This window comes from Remersonia thermophila, chromosome 1, assembly GCF_042764415.1.
Source record: "Remersonia thermophila strain ATCC 22073 chromosome 1, whole genome shotgun sequence".
NCBI classification, from domain to species: Eukaryota; Fungi; Ascomycota; class Sordariomycetes; order Sordariales; family Chaetomiaceae; genus Remersonia; species Remersonia thermophila.
Window position 1 is genome coordinate 5,047,224 of NC_092217.1, and position 17,501 is coordinate 5,064,724.

A 17,501-nucleotide genomic window follows, 5' to 3' on the forward strand; every position below is an offset into this window, starting at 1 on the left:
GATACTAATACTATTAACATTAAGGAATATACGGATTATAAAGTTTGGATTCAGAACCTAGGGATCGATCTTAAACTTACTCTAACCTATACTTCGGAGGCTAACGGAGGATTTAAGCGTATAGAATATAAAATTATCGGAAAAAGGCTTATTATACTTCTCGGAGCCCGCTTACCTCGCAACCTATAGCTAAAAGCTACGAAAGCGGCTGCTTAGCTAATTAATATTATACCCTTATAATGTAACGACTAGAAATTATTAAACGAAAAACTATACTTATAGTTTCGGCAATACTTCCGTTAATACTAACCCGAATTTATAAATAATTATATACGAAATCTAAGGCTTTACTTTAGTAACCTATATATATACGGATACCGGGTATACCTACTCGATAAACAACGAAAGGCGAATACTTACCGGAAGCTGTTTAAAACAACTAAGAAAGTTTATATCGGTTACCTAGTTAGATACTAAATAACTAATATTTACCGGATTTAGGTTCCTTAGCTTAAAAGGGTTATTATTATACGGAACGTAATCTTTAATAAAAAGCTTTTCTATAAACCTAGTAAAAAATATATATCCCTATAACCGCTTTAAATTATAAGGGATATTATAAAGCTGCTTAAATCCGATATAGGGTACCGGGATACTAGTATAATAAAAGAGCTTAACGATATTAACCTTAAAAGTCTAAAATACTTAGTATCTTCTAAAAGGCTAGAGATAAATTCTAACCGGCTAAAGGGTTAGGATTCGGGGGTAGAAGTATAAGCAAAAAGTATACTTCCCGCGGATACTTCTACTAAACTATTAAAAGCAGGATCGCCTATAACTAGACTCCCGACCTTAAAGCCGTCTATTAATCCTTTATCGCTTTATATAGGACTTAGCAGGGTTATAAATACTAAACCTTATATTAGCGATATTTATCGTAAAGGTATAACAACTAAAGATTAGTATTCCGCTAATAGGACTATAAAGCTTAGTACGTTTCTGTTAAGCCCTTACAATAATAATACTATAAAACTCTTTATAGTTAAAGAGAAGCCTTTACAGCTAATAAACGATATTTATAAACCGTTGTAAAACGCTTATTATACTATAAATACTATAATAAAATAGTAGACTATAGAAAGATAAAACCCTAATCTAGCCCGTATTAAACGTAAATATGTTAGGAAAGTATATAGGCCTACCGTACGTTAGAGTAGACGGCAGAAAGGTTAGGGGCCTAAGGGTAAAGACGATAACGATAAGTATAGACTTATCGGATTCGTACTCGAGATATATCGAGACGATGGTATATATTTACTGAATCAGAGATACTAGGAAAGCTTCTATATAACCTTTTTCCTAGATAATCCTATTTATAAGGGTAATAGCCTTTAAACTTATATTATTTATTATATAGTAGTAACGGCTATAAACCAGAGGTCTGTAAAATATTTAGGTACTACTCCTGAGATGCCGAGAATACATTTCTTAGAACTAGCTAATACTAAGGTACTTTAGCGCTTTCGAGATATCGAAAACTATAAATTTAAATACCTGTTTCTAGAAGCTTATAACGAAGAGATTAGGAATCTCGTTAACCGAAAGACTTAACGAATTATCTGCCGTACAAAAGCTAAAAAACGTCTTTTACCTTTTAAATAAGTATTTATATATAAGTTCGACGAATATAGTTATATCGAGAAAGTAAAGGTATATATTTATATTAGAAGCGATCTATAACGTTAAAGTATTTTTAAAACAATTTACACTGCTACCCTCGCCGTTTATATATTTCGTTTTATAATAGCGATTACTACGTACTTTAACTTTAAGGTTTACCAGTTTAATATTAAACAAGTATTTTTAAATACCCTTCTAGAAACGCCGGTATACTATAAGCTCCTAAAAGGATATAAGCAGCTAGGGAAGTATATTTAACTTTTATAGGCCCTTTATAGACTCTAAGAATTACCTTTCCTTTAATACTAAGAGTTCTCCTTTACTTTACGTAAACTAGGCTTTAAAGCCTTTAAAGAAGAGCTTTACTTTTTCTATAACGACTAACGTAAAGTTATTATTATATTCTACGTCGATAACTATTTTATCTTCTTTTATTAAAACTATACGGATAAAGCAAACCGTATTATAAATACTTTTAAAGCTAAGTATAAGCTTTATAAAAAGGAAGAGGCGAAGTAGTTCCTAAGCGTAAGAATTATCAGGGACCGTCCGAGGCGCCGGGTATTCTTAGTCTATAACTAATATATCGAAAAGGTAACTAAAAGGTTCGACATTAACTTTACGGTTCGTATACCCTATATTCTACTTCCTTCTAGGGATCTTATTAAATATAAAAGGACTGCTTTAAACAACGAAATTAAGCTTTTCTAAAAGCTTATTAGTTTAATACTTTATATAACTATTATAATTCGCTTAGATATAGCTTTTACTATATTAAAGCTATCTTATTTCTTAATAAATCCGTTACGCTAGTATATCCTTGCAGCGTATTAGATAGTTTATTACTTATACGGAACAAAGTATCTAGGGATTATATATATTAGTAAGGAAACCGAGTTGTAAATACTCTTTATTGTAGGAGACGTATTATTTACCGATTGCTTTAATACTTAAAGGTCTACCCAGGGCTATATAATAATACTCTTCGGGAATATAATCGTATAGAAGGCTGTAAAACAGTCGATAGTTACTACTTTATCTATAGAAGCCGAACTAACAACGTTTATAAATACTACTAAGGAAACTATAGTATTATAACGCTTCTTTAAGGATATTGCTTTAGACCTTAGAGAGCTGTAAGTAATCTACTATAATAATACTAATATAATTAGACTAGTAGTTGAAAATAGAATACGGATAAGTATCTCTTTAAGGTACATCGATATCTATAATATATAGGTAAGAGAGTAGGTTAAAAAAAGTACTTTTAGTATCGAATACCTTTAAATAGTATAGATACCAGCTAACGGATTAATAAAGAATTTATTATAATAGCGTTTTAAATATTTTCGGAAGCTCCTTAACCTTTAAAATACTACTAAGCTAGTATAGGATCTGGGGGGTAACTTAGAATAAAAGGTTAATTAATAAGACTTACTTTTAAAGATTCTATAATAAAGGCGTAAAGCGCTAAAAACTAATATAATAAACCGATAATTTAAATATCTAACCTACGCTTCTTCAGCTCGGTATATAGATACGCCTTTTAAGCCTCCGCCTCCTTCTCCTTCGCTTTAGTATCCTTTTTAGCCTTTACGTTAACTAGAAGATACTTTAAAAGCTCCTCCTCCTTATCTTTATTATTATCCTCCTTTACCGTTTTACCCTTACCCTTATCCTTAGTCTTCTTAGTAAGGGGAGACTTATCCTTCTTCTTCTTCTTACTAGCCGGGCCGGAAGGAGCGGAAGTTACCGTTAAAGAACGTTTACAGATACCGGATAATATAAAGGGACCGGACTAAACTAGGGTAAATAGCGTTAAAACGCCGTTAGTAATATAAAGGGGTAAAGTCTTTAGACTTTCCTTTAAAGCTAGAAAAAACTCCGGCTACCGACCCTTAGCGATACCGGCCTCTAGGTCCTTATACATATAACGGGTACAATTAATAATCTATATATTTGTTAAAACCTATAGATCGGGTCTCCGAGATAATAAACTTATATTTTTAGGGGCGCCGGCTTATTTATATCGTATATACTAAGCAGTAGTAAACGCTAATAAAAAGGGTTTAATATATAATTAAAAGAATTAGCTAAGAACGTAATACTAATTACTATAATAGCCGTTTAAAACTTTAAAATAATAAAAAAGAAGTTTTACCTAAGTCTATAAGATATTACTGTTTTATAATAATAGTAGTAGGTTTAATTTACAACTAATAAATATAAACCGTTACTATACTTTAAAGCCGATTTAAAATAATCTATATAAAGTTTAATCCGTTAACCGAGAACCCTACAGCTATCCTTAAACCTTTACAGAAGCTTAAAGAACGGAAGCTTAACGGAGCTAACCTTACTTTTACGTAGCGTAATTATAGCGTCCTAATTATCGTTAAAGGATATTATAACGCTATTAGAAAACGATTTCGCAGGCGAACTAGTATTACTACCCGCGTTAATAGGTTTTCTACTGCCCTTAGCAGTATAGGAAGCTAAACGACTATTATAATACGTTAGAAAACTATAGATAATTATAATAAAAATTAGTCGGTTACTCCTTTATAATTAAAGGGTAAAAAGAATAGTTTTAAACGATCGAAAATATACTTTAAACGACGAGAACTAGTAACCTAGTTCGTTAAACTATTTAACAATATACTTTTAATATTAAAAAAACTAATAGAGCTGGAAATTAATATAATATCTAAGGAAACTATTTCTACAGTTATAATAATCGGAAAGATCGCTTTTATTATTATAGTTTTAAAATATTATAGTTAACCGGATTATTATTAATATTTCTGGAAGAAGAATAATTTCCTTTATTAACCTTTAAATCGACCTTTTAAAGGCTTAGAAAATCAATTAATTACAAAGACTTTAGATTACCGGATACAACCCGTCCCGAAGTCTAAAACAGCCTATAGTATACTATAAAAGGATTTAACTCCTAACTACCCTGCTAAAAAAGAACGTAAGAGCTACGACGGCATTTCTCTCTTTTCTTTAATTTTCAGGATCCTGTTATAGCAGTTGCTCGCTGATTACGAACAACTGGGGGGTATATAACAGGATCTATAGGGACTTATACCCTGGTCCTGAACCCCAGCAGGCATTCTGCCTGCTCAGACCGCTATTCTGGGCATCCATCGTGTATATAAGGAGCCTCCAAGAAAGGCATATTAGATAGTTGTTTTTCTTCTTTTGAACAACAGCTTCCAACCACTCCTTTCCGCCGTATACACTCTCACAGGTCCGGGCCATTACACCAGCCTTACGCAGCAGACGTAATTCATCAGCGTGTGACATTTTTCTACGACGGGATGGGCTCTGCAATCACCTATTCCACGCATTTCTCCGATGTCTCTTTGAGAAGAACTCTAATGAGAGGGTCAAGGAGCCGGTGGTGAGTGATTTCGTATAGTCCTGCCCCTCCCTCCCCTTCCTTTTCAGCTATCACAGGTCCTCCAGGCCCTGCTTTATACTCTTTGGCACAGGAAGAGGAAAGGCTACCTGCGTATCAACCGTCTGTTATTCGAGCGGAAACCCCATGAGCAAAGGTTGCCGCTCAACACGTCCATCGTACCTCGTGTTGCATGCACAATGCAGCTCTCCATCATCAGCTCCATCATGCATACCGATCCAGCTTGTTTTTCTTGAGGAAATCATCCAACAAGTCGGCGATCTTGTCGCTATGTAGGTCCGCAAACGCAATGTGCGTCGTTCCCTTGAGCCCCAGGTCCTCTCCCAGCTTGATGACCTGAGCATTCCCGCCATACTTGTTGATCATCGCCGCCGCCTGCCGCGACTGGTTCAGGAAGGTGAAGCTCTCCTCTCTATGGTCTCCCCAAAGAAACTGAATCGGAATCTTGGCCAGCTTCTTGAAATCCTCCAGCGGCACCACGAACGGGCCAAACGCGTCGCCCGGCTCGATCCCGGCGTTGTCTGGGAAGACGTACCCGTAGCCCTCGTAAGCCACGATGCCTTTGATGTTTGACGAGTTGCTCTTGACGGCCGTGAGCTGGGCGCGCAGCCCCGACGCCGAGTTGCCAAGGTAGACGATGCTGTTGCCGAGCTTGCCAGAGTCGGCGGCGATGGCCGCGGCGTCGGTCTCGAGATGCACGTTCTTGACGGTGTCGTGCTCGACGTAGCGGGAGCTGGTGGCGATCCGCCAGGCTTCTTCGTTCTCGGTCGGGAACTGCACATCAGGCCCTGTGGCAGTGTAAGCCGTTTTTCTCCTCGAATCGTATTCATTCCTAGCCTGGAGAGGGATGAGGAGGAGGAGGAGGAGGAGGACAGGGTATGACCATGGGCTCGGACGCAGCTCATAGCAGGGGTCTAGACGGCGACAGAGCGCATCGTTTGCTTACACCACTGGGGATACGCCGGGCCAAAGTTCCAGGCTATAAAGTTGATCTGGTCTCGGTAATCAGGGGCGTACGTCATGGGCTCGCACGCCCAGTTGGCTCTGCCCACGCGCGGCCCATCCCAGAGGAAGACGGGATAGTCGCGGCGTAGGAACTTGTCCTTGAAGCCCTCGCCGCCGTCCCAGCGGTTCTGGAAGCTCTGCGTGCTGGAGCTGTGCCACACGAAGAGACCCGTCTTTCGGGGCGTCCAGGGAGTGAAGTACTCGACGTAGCCGTGGTCGCACGACTGCGTCGTGTTGGGGTTCAATGGGTTGCGGATGACCTTGCCTCAGATTGTGAAACCCCCGGACTGCCGCAGCAGGATAGGCTTGCTGGGCCCGTGTTGATGGGCATCGTCGGCGAGGGCTTGGTGCGCCGAGCTTGCAACTAGGAGCCCGAGGAGAGGCCAGGAAGCTGAGGAACCCAACATTTTGGCCGTGGTCAACTCGGGGGGCGTTTTGTCATAGAACGTTGAAGATAGCGAGTGGATGACGGGTAATATTGTGGAGGAGCGCAGAGCGATTCAATGATGGTTTATACCCGTCGATAGTGACGAGGTGCATGAACCGTCTGTCTTCTTCCCCGCCTACGAGGTACACCACGGGAGTGAAAGCTCGCGTTCGCCAAAAATTGCCAATGCTGACAGGTACAGCATGCATCCTGTACAGACGGCGGATAATACAGAACCCCTTGCTTGGATTGAAGACGCCAGGCGTTGTCAACTAGAACGCTTCCCCTCGTGTTGCACAACATCAGCAAGGGACTGGATGATTGCATTGAACAGGAGCATGGAACCATTCTGCATAGATTGATATTATAGTAGTATTGGACTTTGTTTCTGAGAGACGCGACCATCCTCTAGGACGTTCTGTGGGTGCCGGGTCCCATCTCTGGGGCTTGGGTCGCACGCGGTTCGAGGAGGGCATTATGCGGGTGGTGAAGTAATGACAGCGCTGACGCCAATCGAGAATACATTTGCAGGGAGTTTCATTGACTTCCAGATACAAGAGATTCGATCATCATGGGTGGACAGAATCTGAAGCACCGTGGAGGGGGGGACATATGGGAACTGGATGGGGGATATTACTGAATTATATATGTGACTAGTGTACGTGGGTAATGCAGGCCCTAGGCTAATTGTTTCTACTCCCTTTCTTTCCTCCTCCCTTGACACGCACTATTCAGCACCCCGTTTCCTGCCTCCAATTGGACCCCGAGTTTGAAGACCGGGTTTCTAGAGTTTCGAAGAAGATGGTGTTGGATCATGCACATCATCGCCTTCTTCCTTGAGCAATTCTGTGGTTTCGTTGAGTGATGGTCCAAGGACCCGGTTCTATCGAAAGGATGGACAGAAAGCAGCAAGGTTGATGGTGAATATGAATGGAATCCTATCGTTGATCCAATTCCTACGTACCTAAGCAGCCCTAGTCTCTCTCCCCTTCTCCTCTCAGCACCTAGCCCATCATCCCTCCTTGATCATCACAAGCCTTGATCTGACGGTTGAATTCCTCCTCACCCCGCGCCCCTCTCCGATCCAGTCGTACATACACCGGAGCGCTATTAACCAGGCCAGATAAAGTTCCTCTGAATGATCCACTCAACATACTCGAGCGCAAAGTTGCACCGGATGAAGCCCCGGCCCCCAATGCGGCCGTCGCGCCCCCACTTGGCAATGGAGTCGCGGATGACCCGCTGGACGTCCTTGTCGCCGATGAAGGTGGGGATGCCTGGCACCTCAGGGATGCAAGACATGAGCCGCACCACAAAGGCGCAGGTGCCGTTGACGCCGTAGGGACGGTTATACCCGTCGACCTCCTTCTCTCCGGCCCCGGACAGGCTGTCGGCAAGCCTTTGGCAGTCCTCGATCGAGGGGGCAGTGCCCCCCATCTCAGCCTGCTCCCAGAGGTTTTCGTAGCAGTGCAGACCCGCGCGGGCTTGGAGGAGAGAAGGAGCGCTGTTAGGAGAGCTGACTGGCGCAGCGATGGTGGTGGTGGCGCTGACCGCAGAGGCTGCGGCCAGGACGGTGAGGAGGGAGGGGATTTGCATTTCGGAAGTTTCGCAGCGGTGGGTGAGTCGGGAACTTCACGAAGGAAGGGGGGGGGGGGGGGGGGGGGGGTTATTGTGAGTACGCTTGACGATATCTCCCCGCTGGTATGAAGAGTGGTCAAGACGGCGCCGATGAGGAAGGCCGATGCCTGGTCTTTTATCCTCCATCTTCGGTCGGCTCGGCTCTCGCCCGAGCCTTCTGTGGGCAGGATGGACGCAGCCGTCAATCATCGGGAACATTTTCGCAGTACAGTTTTCATTGGGTGAGTACGTGATGGGCGGCGTTCAGCAACGTTGCCCCATACACAACTTGCTCGTGTCCGTGACATTTGGTTTGCTCGAGGTGTAAGCGGACCGTTCTGCGAGCTCGGCATCGGAACTTTGAAAGTTGATGAACCTCGTTTTTCCACCAACCCACGAGGAAGTTCAGAAGCTAGCCAGTGGTTGATTCCCCCATCCGGTGTGTTCATGCGGTTGGCAGGCTGCCGTCCCTGGATACTTGCGTCGGCGCATAAGGCGGTCATTGAGCTATTAGCAAGACATTACTGAGCAAGAAGGTTGAGCTTTCATATGTCCACCAGCGATGGGCGATATGCGGGCAACTTCCTTTTGGGCATCTGACCTATGGATTCGTAAGCCTAACGTTGTACCCTGGTGCACCCAAAGATATCAGTGAACGGTCGTCTCTGAGCCGCTCTAAACACCGACGGCATGTTTGCCCACAACAACACCAACAACATGCTGTCGCTGTATCGAGTCAGCGGCTACCTATGTCTTGCCGGCTTCGCTTTTCATAATGTCGTGGACAGTACGGGGTGTCTCTTGTCGAATGGTCTTTAGGCCTTCTCCCGGATGGCTCGACTCTGGGAGTATTAGTACCCAAGATAATGCCATTGCCTCACAAGCTGGGAGCATCCGGCGTACATACGGTCATTCCATGGCCTGTTGGTTATGGCATATTCCGGACAACCAGAACTTTTGGGAGAGAAGGACGTTTGTCTGACAGTCTTGAGCAGACCTGACCCAACCTTGTTGCCGATACACCAAATAAACCCACAGACAACCATTCCTACTTCTGCAGGCAAAATACTCATGCCAGACTTCCTCTGTCCCCCGTGCCCTGGCACCTGGGAAGGACAACCTGGTCAAGTCAGCTCGACCTGGCCCATCATCAATAACGCGATGCGAACCAAGCAGCCCGGATTGTTCTCCTTCTGTGGAAGCTCTGCTATGAGCTGCAGCTCTCGTCTCTTTTTCTGAAGCTTGATGCTGTTGTAAAAAGCCAGATGGATACCAGCGGAGTCACGGTGTGCCATAGCACAAGCCGACCTTGAGTATCAAATCAATACTTGGGGATGCTCCCTGCTCCTGCTCTCCGCGGCTCGAGACTCAAAATTGCTGACCTTTTGCATCGTATAGCTCTGCTCCTGGCATGCCGTGCTTGGGAACAGAGCCGCTGGCTGGTCGATTTCTACACTTTCCAACTTTGCCACTGGGCTGCTGAGCAACCCTCGGCCGGTGAGGCCGGCGGCAGGATATCATCGGCCGGGATACATTTTGGTGGCTGAAATGCGCGTCAAGCCCATGTGATTGTACGGAAAGGCTGCAGAATACGGTGTCGGGGCAGTCGGAGGAGGAGAGCAAGACCATGAGCCATGCGTCATGCTATCCCAAAGACGTGGACGCGGAGCGGGGGTGGCTTGTACACAAGCGCCCCTTTGAACACGGCGCTTGCCTACCCGATGAGGACAGCCACATGTGGGTGGCTTGTGATCAAGGGGGCTGCGGCTGCTGTTGCGTGGAGGATATGACACCCGAATAACTAGCTGGGCGACAAGGCGGCTTCATAGAGCGGTCCGTCGGGGTTGAAGGATACAAGGCAGGATCTTTGTAGGGGATTGCTGTAGCCGGGATGCCGGGGACGGCATGTTGGCCTGTTGTATGGTCAAGGCTGTTGTTGCTTTTGCCTATGTCATGCAGCCTTGGGGATCTTTGCAAGAATAGACCCGGGCGGAGCAGGGGACTAACGACGGACAATGATACTATCTGCAACAATTATTTTATGGTTTCCCACCATTATCAACTCGCTGACAACCCGGTCTACTAGTAGGAGTTTCAAATGATAGATTGTATTGTTTGGTGAAGAGACGGGCATACGCCACAAGCAGCAGAGACGAAATCCGGCTGGATGGACCCAGAACAGGCAGAGGAGCGTCATTGGTCCCGCGTAGCTCTCGTGATATCAAGATGGCTGAATAATTAGCCAATATCCTTTGCTTCATCGATTTTCCTGGTTATGATTTTCTTTTCGTGTTGTTCCTCTGCATCTCCTAATTACTCAGTTCTGAGATGGTTCCTCCATGGGCACGAATGTGAGCGTCGGGTCCTTGGTCCCGAAGCGCCCAGCTGAACCTAGTGAACGGAGAGGAAGCAGAGCCGACCGAATCACCCAAAGTGGACAAACGTTTCTCCCGTGCAGATACACTCGCAGCTGGGCACAGGAGTTCGACAGCGATCAGCAAGGCCACCATTTGCGGTCGCCTGTCTGAGGCACGCGTGACCGGCGCTCGAAGGATGGACAATAGTTTTGCTGTGTGTCTGAGATTGTCTCACCTGTTGAGAAACCTGCCTGCACGATGGGCTTGATGGTTGTGATGTAAGGGATGTGATATAGATGGGCTGTGCGGCGAGCTGGACGCCGACCGGCTCCCGGTGGCGGCTCAGCTGAGGCTTAGGCATGTGGAGATGCTTCACCACAAAGGCGGCGGTCAACCCAATCCCCGAGCCATGCCGTTGCCGTGGCATGCAGCATCCTCGGGCGCGCCAAAGTCACTGGGGGGGAATAACTAGTTATCAGCTCATCCTGATGAGCCCGAACGCTCAAGGCTACTATGTAGCACACAAGAGGATCCCCGGTGGGGTCCGGACGGCCCCGACCTGCTTGTCAGCGGCGGTCCCCGAGCCCGGCCGGCGCGATAGGTCTGTGGGTGGGACCACCTCAGGATAACTATCGGGGTGATCGGGGTGAAACAGCGCCCTATGGCGGCGGGGAGGTGGAGCGGGGTGATAGAAGAAAAAAGCAACAAGAGGCGTGTTTGAGGGTTGCGTGGGCGGTTCGCATGGACCCACGCAGGAGCATGCAGAGGAGCGCCTGGTGCTGCCGAAACGACAAGGGATATGCAGGCTTGGGTCTGACGATAGGTGCTAGTTAGTTCCTGATCCGCCGGAGCACATCCCTGGTCGGCCTGTTGGTGCTGACGATAACTACAGAGTAGTAGTATGTACTACGTACTACCTGATAGGGGAAAAAAAAAAAAACCAATAACAACCTGATATGTACGGTCCGTGTCGAGCCTCGGCAGACCTTGGAACGAGAAGTATTACCAAAACGATAACTACATCACCTTACAAGCCCTGGCAGATGGCCAGCCAAGGTGCTTTGCTTATACCGTGCACGTACGGTACACGCTGCAACCTTGCCCTACCTGTCTGTCGCCGAGCCACGGTCAATCCCGGCCCCATGCGGCACGGCGTTCCTTGTTCCATTCCCACACACCCCCTTACACAACTTGACGCAGGGTTGCATGGACAGTGTCGTAGTCGTAACGAGGGAAGACGCATCCCGGTCCGAATGGAAGGAGGATTGGTCTCTCCTATTTGATGCTTGGAGGAACAAACATTCCGGAACCTGAGGCTTGCTCTTCTTCTTCCGTAGTATGGGCTTGTCTTATGAACACGACGAGTTTCATTCCTCGGTCCTTGAGGCCTCGGCATGAGACAAAAGGAGAGCAAAAAAAAAAAAAGGGGGTGAGCCAGAAGACTCTTTGTTGTAGCTCATGCCGTCCGCTGCCCGGAACGGACACCCCCCCGGTGACTAGGTCGTCCCGTTACCCACCATGCTGACATCCGTGAGCTGTTGGTTGCTAGCTTCCTTGTGCGCCATTTCTCGACGGTGCTATCTGCACTCCTGGCAGGTGGACAACATTGCCACGGCGGCAGATCCGACACTTCAGGCTCCAAGGTCCCCGAAGTGTGTGTGTGTACTGTATGTACGCGCGTGCGTATATGTGTGTGTGCGTATGTGTATATGTGTGCGTGAGAGCACAGTGCATGACCTGAGCACAACCTGGCGTAGGTCGGCTGTCATCTCACCACCTTTGCGGTTCATCAGACCATCCCGATCACAGAGATGGTATACAAGTACCCTGGAGCACTCGCCCGTCCTGGAGCGCTCGCTCGGCTCGAAAGGCCAGCCAAACGTCCCCAGAGCCAGGTCTTGACTTTCCCCGCGTAGCTGTATTCCCACTGCACACACCTCCGTGGGGCCAACCCATGGGTAAAGAGAACCGCAGAGAGGCAACCTGGAACCCGGAACTCTTCAAAACGAAGTGATTCGACAGTCCCTCCCGCCCCCCCTCCCCCCGCTCGCTTCTGTCCCCATCCCCATTCGAAACCACCCCCTTGTCTCGGTCGCCATCGCACTTCCACACCATGGCCATCTCCGCGATCGTGCCAGAACCTCCGGCCCCGACCCCGAGCCCTAAGCCGGTGCTCATCATCGGCGCCGGCGTCAGCGGCCTGCTGCTGGCCCAACGCCTGCGGCGCGCCGGCGTGCCCTTCCGAATCTTTGAGCGTGATGCCGACCTCGACACGCGCGGCCTCGGATGGGGCCTGACCCTGCACTGGTCCCTGCCCGCCTTGCGGGCGTTGCTGCCGCCTCAGCTCGTGCGTCGCCTGCCCGAGTCCTACGTCGACCGGGCGGCCGTCGAGGCCGGGAGGCCTTCCACGTTTCCGTTTTACGACGTGAGCACGGGGCTGCTGGTGGCGCGGACCCCGCCCGCCTCGGAGACCCAGAGGGTCCGCGTGTCGAGGCAGAAGCTGAGGAAGCTGTTGGCCACGGGATTGAACATTGAGGTGCGTCGGTTCCGCGTCCGCTCCATCCCAGGCACTCTAGAAAAAAAGACAAACAAAAGAAGCAGCGCTGACACCGGCCTCTTTGCAGTGGAACAAGGCTGTTAAGACGGCCATCACGGGCCCCGATGGAAGCGTCACGGTGACGTTTGACGACGGCAGCGCCGCCGAGGGCAGCCTCGTGGCGGCTTGCGATGGTGGCAGCTCACGCCTGCGCGCCGCCCTGTTCCCGGACCAGCCCAAGCACTTGATCCCTGTGCGTCTGCTGGGCGTCAGGATCGACTGCACTCCAGAGGAGATCGCCCCGCTGCGGGAGCTCGACGCGTATTTCCTCCAGGGCACGTCGTCCATGACCGATGTCTTTGTGTACTTTAGCAGTGAGCACCTCCCTGTCTTCCCGCTGTTTTCCCCTGGGGACTTGCCGCCGGCTTTGCAAGGAAGGCTGACGCCGGAGCAGTTCTCGACACCCCGCACAACCACCCCTCCGGCAACGGCAACAACGGCAAGTACACGGTCCAGATGGTTGTCTCCTGGCCGGTGCGGTCAGGATTCCTCGGCCGCGAGGAGCCGCTAGCCATCCCGGACGCCGACGCCGACCGCATCGCCCTGATCCAAGGTCTCGCGGAGACGTGGGCTGAGCCGTTCCGATCCATCGCCCGCCTCGTGGCACCCGATGCCTCGGTGAAGGCGCTCGAGCTCTACGATTGGCCGCCACCCAAGGGGCTGAGGACCCAGGGGCACGTGGCGTTGGTGGGGGATGCAGTGCACCCGATGACGATGTGTACGTCCCGTCCCCTTTCTCTCTCTCTCTCTCTATATATATATCTCCCTCAAAGCGCACGGATAGGGCTGGCAGATGCAGGGGATGAAACGTCTCGTGCCAGGCTAACGCTCCCGGCACGGAACAGACCGCGGCGAAGGCGCCAACCACGCCATCGTGGACGTTCTGGACCTCGCGGAAAAGGTCATCCTGCCGTGGTTCCAGGGACAGAGGCAGAGACAGGCGCAGCAGGAGAACGGCAACGAAAAGGCCGCCGCTCTTCCGAGCCTCCGCGCGGCCATCGACGCTTACGAAGACGCCGTTGTGGCCAGGGCTCGCCCCGCCGTGCTGGCCTCGCGCCAGGCGGCTCTTGACGCCCACCGCTGGCGGCGGATTACCGACAAGAGCCCGCTGCTTACCAAGAGGGGCATGTGTATCCAGTTTGATGAGGAGGGTATGACGCCATGTTGATCCCCTTGGTGGTGTTGGCGAGAGGGCAAGAGACAGGTGATGATGATGCCCTGGTTTTTTCCTTTTCTCCTTTTCCAGTGTAACGTTGAGCAACACACATTTTGTCCATGCAATACGATACGTCTCTTCCGGCGAGATTGGCACGTGAATGAGACCTCCCGCGGTCGCGACGGCGCAGGCATTCGCGGTGGGGGTAACACATTGTGCGGACGATTGTGGTGCAGACGCCGCTGCAGGTGCAGCAGCGCGGGAAATGGAGGGAGGCGTGCAGCGCTGCGGAGCATCCTGCGCCACTGTTTGCATTGCGCATCGTGGGATATCAAGCGATCGGCCGAGCTGGGGTTCATGTTTGGTCACCGAGACTGGTAGGTAGGTAGAATAATTATCAAGACGAAAACGACACTGACACCTTGGGGACAAAACCAGGGGGGGGGGGGCGTGAAGCGAAATTGGGTTCACGTTGCGAAGGGAAAAAAATAAAAAATAAATCAAAAAAAAACCCCCCAAAAAGGGGGGGGGGGTGCAGGAAGACGGAGAGATCCCGACCTCCCCCATGCATAATACCGGCGTTAATGCAGGGCTAGTTTAGCCGTCCCGTCTCGCCAACGTTGAAGAAAGGAGGGGCCGGACACGCAGGCGAGCCATCCGGACGATCATTCAACAGCACCATTTTTAGTCGGGAGCTTATTTGGACGAACTTTTGCGATTCGATGTTACAGTTCCGAGGATGTCGAGGTAATTTGGTAGCTGAATCGGGTTAATATAGCGATTTCAAAGTTGACGAGGATAGGCTTCCCGTCCCATTCCACAGCGTCTAGAAGCCGCTCGCTTTTTGTCTTTGCCGTCCAGGATTCACGTACGGATGATTCCCGGGCCTGGTTCATGGGCACGGCAGTAATGGTGTACATTGGTAATAATCAAACGGACCGATGATGAGAAATGCCATCCATTTTGGAACCCCGAGGAGCCCTGTTTCATTTTGACCGTACCCCGGTGCCCATGTTTGCGAGAGAGGGAGAGAGAGAGAAAGAGAGGGTGGGAGAGGGCAGTAGACTTGTTTTTGGGAGGGAGGGGTACTTTTGTTTTTCCTCTTCGCGTCTTTCATGATTCTATCGCACCGGATGTGTCGTTGAGGTGATACACAGCAAAGAAAACGGCATTTCGTAGCCAAACAAGAAAAAGACGACAGGACAGACCGCAACCAAAAAAAAAAAAAAAAAATACAGCAACAATCAAGAGCACAGCACAAACGCTGCTCAGTCCACCCTCACGCTATACGTGACGCTCTTCATGATGGAGTTTTCCGGGCTCTGCTTCAAGATGTTCTCCTCGCTCCCCGTCGGGGGGATCGCCGTGGCGTACGCGCCCCTGCGCGGGCTCGACGCCACGCTGCTCAGCTTGTAGGCGCCGTCGTGGTTGCCGCTGGTGAGGCTATCGAGCCGGCTCCCGGACTTGGAGCTCCGGAGCTTATCCGACACCATGGCCCCGAGCCGGCTGCCCACGCTGCGGCCGCCGGAAGCGTAGTTGCGGCTGTCGCTGCCGCTGCCGTACTTGCCGGTGTACTCGCGGGCCTTGCGGAGGAAGACGGGAGCGAGGAAGGGGAGGGACGAGACCATGTTCTGGAGGGGGGGGAGGAAACGATGCGCGTTAGCGATAAGTTACATCGACGAGACGGAGGGGGGGGGGGGGGGGAAACCCAAACCACCTACCCCGACGCAAAATTCAATCACGCCCCAGAGGATGAGCATGGTGGTGTTGCCGTCGCCGTACTGAATGCGGTCGATCTGCTGGTACCGGAAGACGGAGCACAGCGTGGTGAAGAGGCCCAGCAGGAAGATGACGATCAGGCCGATCTTCCTGCTCTTGCTCACCTTGAGCTTGAGCAGCGCGGGGATGGGGATCACGGCGACCGCCACGTCCGACACGATGGTCACGATGGCGTAGGCCGTGAAGGACGGGCCGGGCGCGAGGCACTTGCCGGGAACGCTCGGGTTCCACGACTTGTGCACGGGCTGGCAGGCCAGGATGAGGGTGAGGGCGCAGCCGACGTGGCCGGCCACGATCAGGACCATCGAGATCCACACGATGCGGCGGTACACGACGTAGCTGGTGCCCTTGAACAGGCGCAGGTAGCTGATGAGGAGGGCGACCTTGAAGAAGCTGATGCCGACCTGGTAGATGGGCCGGCCGGCGTAGTTGCTACGGGTGTAGGCGATGACGGCCTGCTTGGGGCGGTCAGCCAGGGGAAGGCCGAGGCCGTACTTTGTTTCTGTCGGAAGGTGAGACGTGAGCTTTGAAGGCGAGACAATGTGTTCGACAGTTCAAGGGGTCGGTCAACCTACGGGCGATGCACAGCGCAGCGTAGGCGTCGCAAAAGATCATGGACAGGATGGACATCCAGTCATCCGCGGCCATGCCGTGGTTCTTGTTGCGAATCCAGACGCGGGTCAGCACGACGGCGGATGAGACCACCGACAGCGAGATGCAGATGGCCATAATCATCCGCCAGTCCGACTTTCGGTCGATCTCTGGCGTTACGTGGTCTACCCATTGGCCCATGGTGACGGTGGTTGTGGTGGGAGTGGTGGGAGTGGTGGTGGTGGTGGTGGTGGTGGTGGTGTGTGTCGTCGTCAAGGTTGTTTACTACTACGGTTACGGCGGAGCTAATGCCGTTGCTGTCGTTGTCGTCGTCGTCGTCGTCGTCGTCGTTGTCGTCGTCGCCGCCGTGGTCTTGGGTGTAAGCGACCTGTCGGGGGGGGGGGGAGGCCCGACAGCGTGGGAAGGAGGTTTAGCGTGGCCTGAGCGTACGCAAGTGGGAGATCCGTGCGGACGGGAGGTTAAGCTTGTACCTGCGTCGCGGCCTGCAGTTGGCGATCCCCAAGGTGCCGAGCCGGAAGGCACTGAGAAGGGGACAAACCAACCGGAGACAAAAAGCCGAGACAACGAAAAAGGAGAAAGTCAAAGACGCCTGATGATCGTCGGCTCGCGCGTCTAGTGGGTGGGATACATGGAGGGATATATCCGCAGTTCGCGGGGCGGGAGATCAACGCTGCCAGTGTCTCGAACCAGGCGGAGACCGATCACCCATGAGCATCAGCGGTGTGTTTTGTCTGGCAGGCCGTAGGGTGCGCGCCCCAATGTGTCTCGCCAATCCATGTACTGTACCAAACTCCCCATGTCCTGCTGAAGAACCCTATGGTGCCTGAAAAGCTGCCGGAAAGCCC

The 17,501-nt window shown here is 50.3% G+C and overlaps 5 protein-coding genes across 5 annotated transcripts; 1 reads left to right on the forward strand and 4 right to left on the reverse strand.

The window, feature by feature from the left end:
• Window positions 1-5,311: 5,311 nt before the first annotated feature.
• On the reverse strand, window positions 5,312-6,443 carry VTJ83DRAFT_1377 (uncharacterized protein; the record flags this gene model as incomplete). Its single annotated transcript, XM_071007529.1, has 3 exons — window positions 5,312-5,895; window positions 6,054-6,336; window positions 6,393-6,443. 3 exons carry the CDS (start codon window positions 6,441-6,443, stop codon window positions 5,312-5,314), a joined length of 918 nt encoding a protein of 305 aa, XP_070870730.1.
• Window positions 6,444-7,649: 1,206 nt separating this feature from the next.
• Window positions 7,650-8,135, reverse strand: VTJ83DRAFT_1378 (uncharacterized protein; the record flags this gene model as incomplete). Its single annotated transcript, XM_071007530.1, has 1 exon — window positions 7,650-8,135. One exon carries the CDS (start codon window positions 8,133-8,135, stop codon window positions 7,650-7,652), a length of 486 nt encoding a protein of 161 aa, XP_070870731.1.
• A 768-nt stretch (window positions 8,136-8,903) lies between these two features.
• On the reverse strand, window positions 8,904-9,229 carry VTJ83DRAFT_1379 (uncharacterized protein; the record flags this gene model as incomplete). The annotated part of the gene is made up of 2 exons (XM_071007531.1): window positions 8,904-8,998; window positions 9,064-9,229. 2 exons carry the CDS (start codon window positions 9,227-9,229, stop codon window positions 8,904-8,906), a joined length of 261 nt encoding a protein of 86 aa, XP_070870732.1.
• A 3,397-nt stretch (window positions 9,230-12,626) lies between these two features.
• VTJ83DRAFT_1380 (uncharacterized protein) lies at window positions 12,627-14,277 on the forward strand (the record flags this gene model as incomplete). The annotated part of the gene is made up of 4 exons (XM_071007533.1): window positions 12,627-13,049; window positions 13,138-13,423; window positions 13,504-13,827; window positions 13,955-14,277. 4 exons carry the CDS (start codon window positions 12,627-12,629, stop codon window positions 14,275-14,277), a joined length of 1,356 nt encoding a protein of 451 aa, XP_070870733.1.
• Window positions 14,278-15,533: 1,256 nt separating this feature from the next.
• On the reverse strand, window positions 15,534-16,836 carry VTJ83DRAFT_1381 (uncharacterized protein; the record flags this gene model as incomplete). Its single annotated transcript, XM_071007534.1, has 3 exons — window positions 15,534-15,896; window positions 15,987-16,546; window positions 16,620-16,836. The coding sequence occupies 3 exons, from the start codon at window positions 16,834-16,836 to the stop codon at window positions 15,534-15,536; spliced, it is 1,140 nt and encodes a 379-aa protein (XP_070870734.1).
• Window positions 16,837-17,501: the final 665 nt, after the last annotated feature.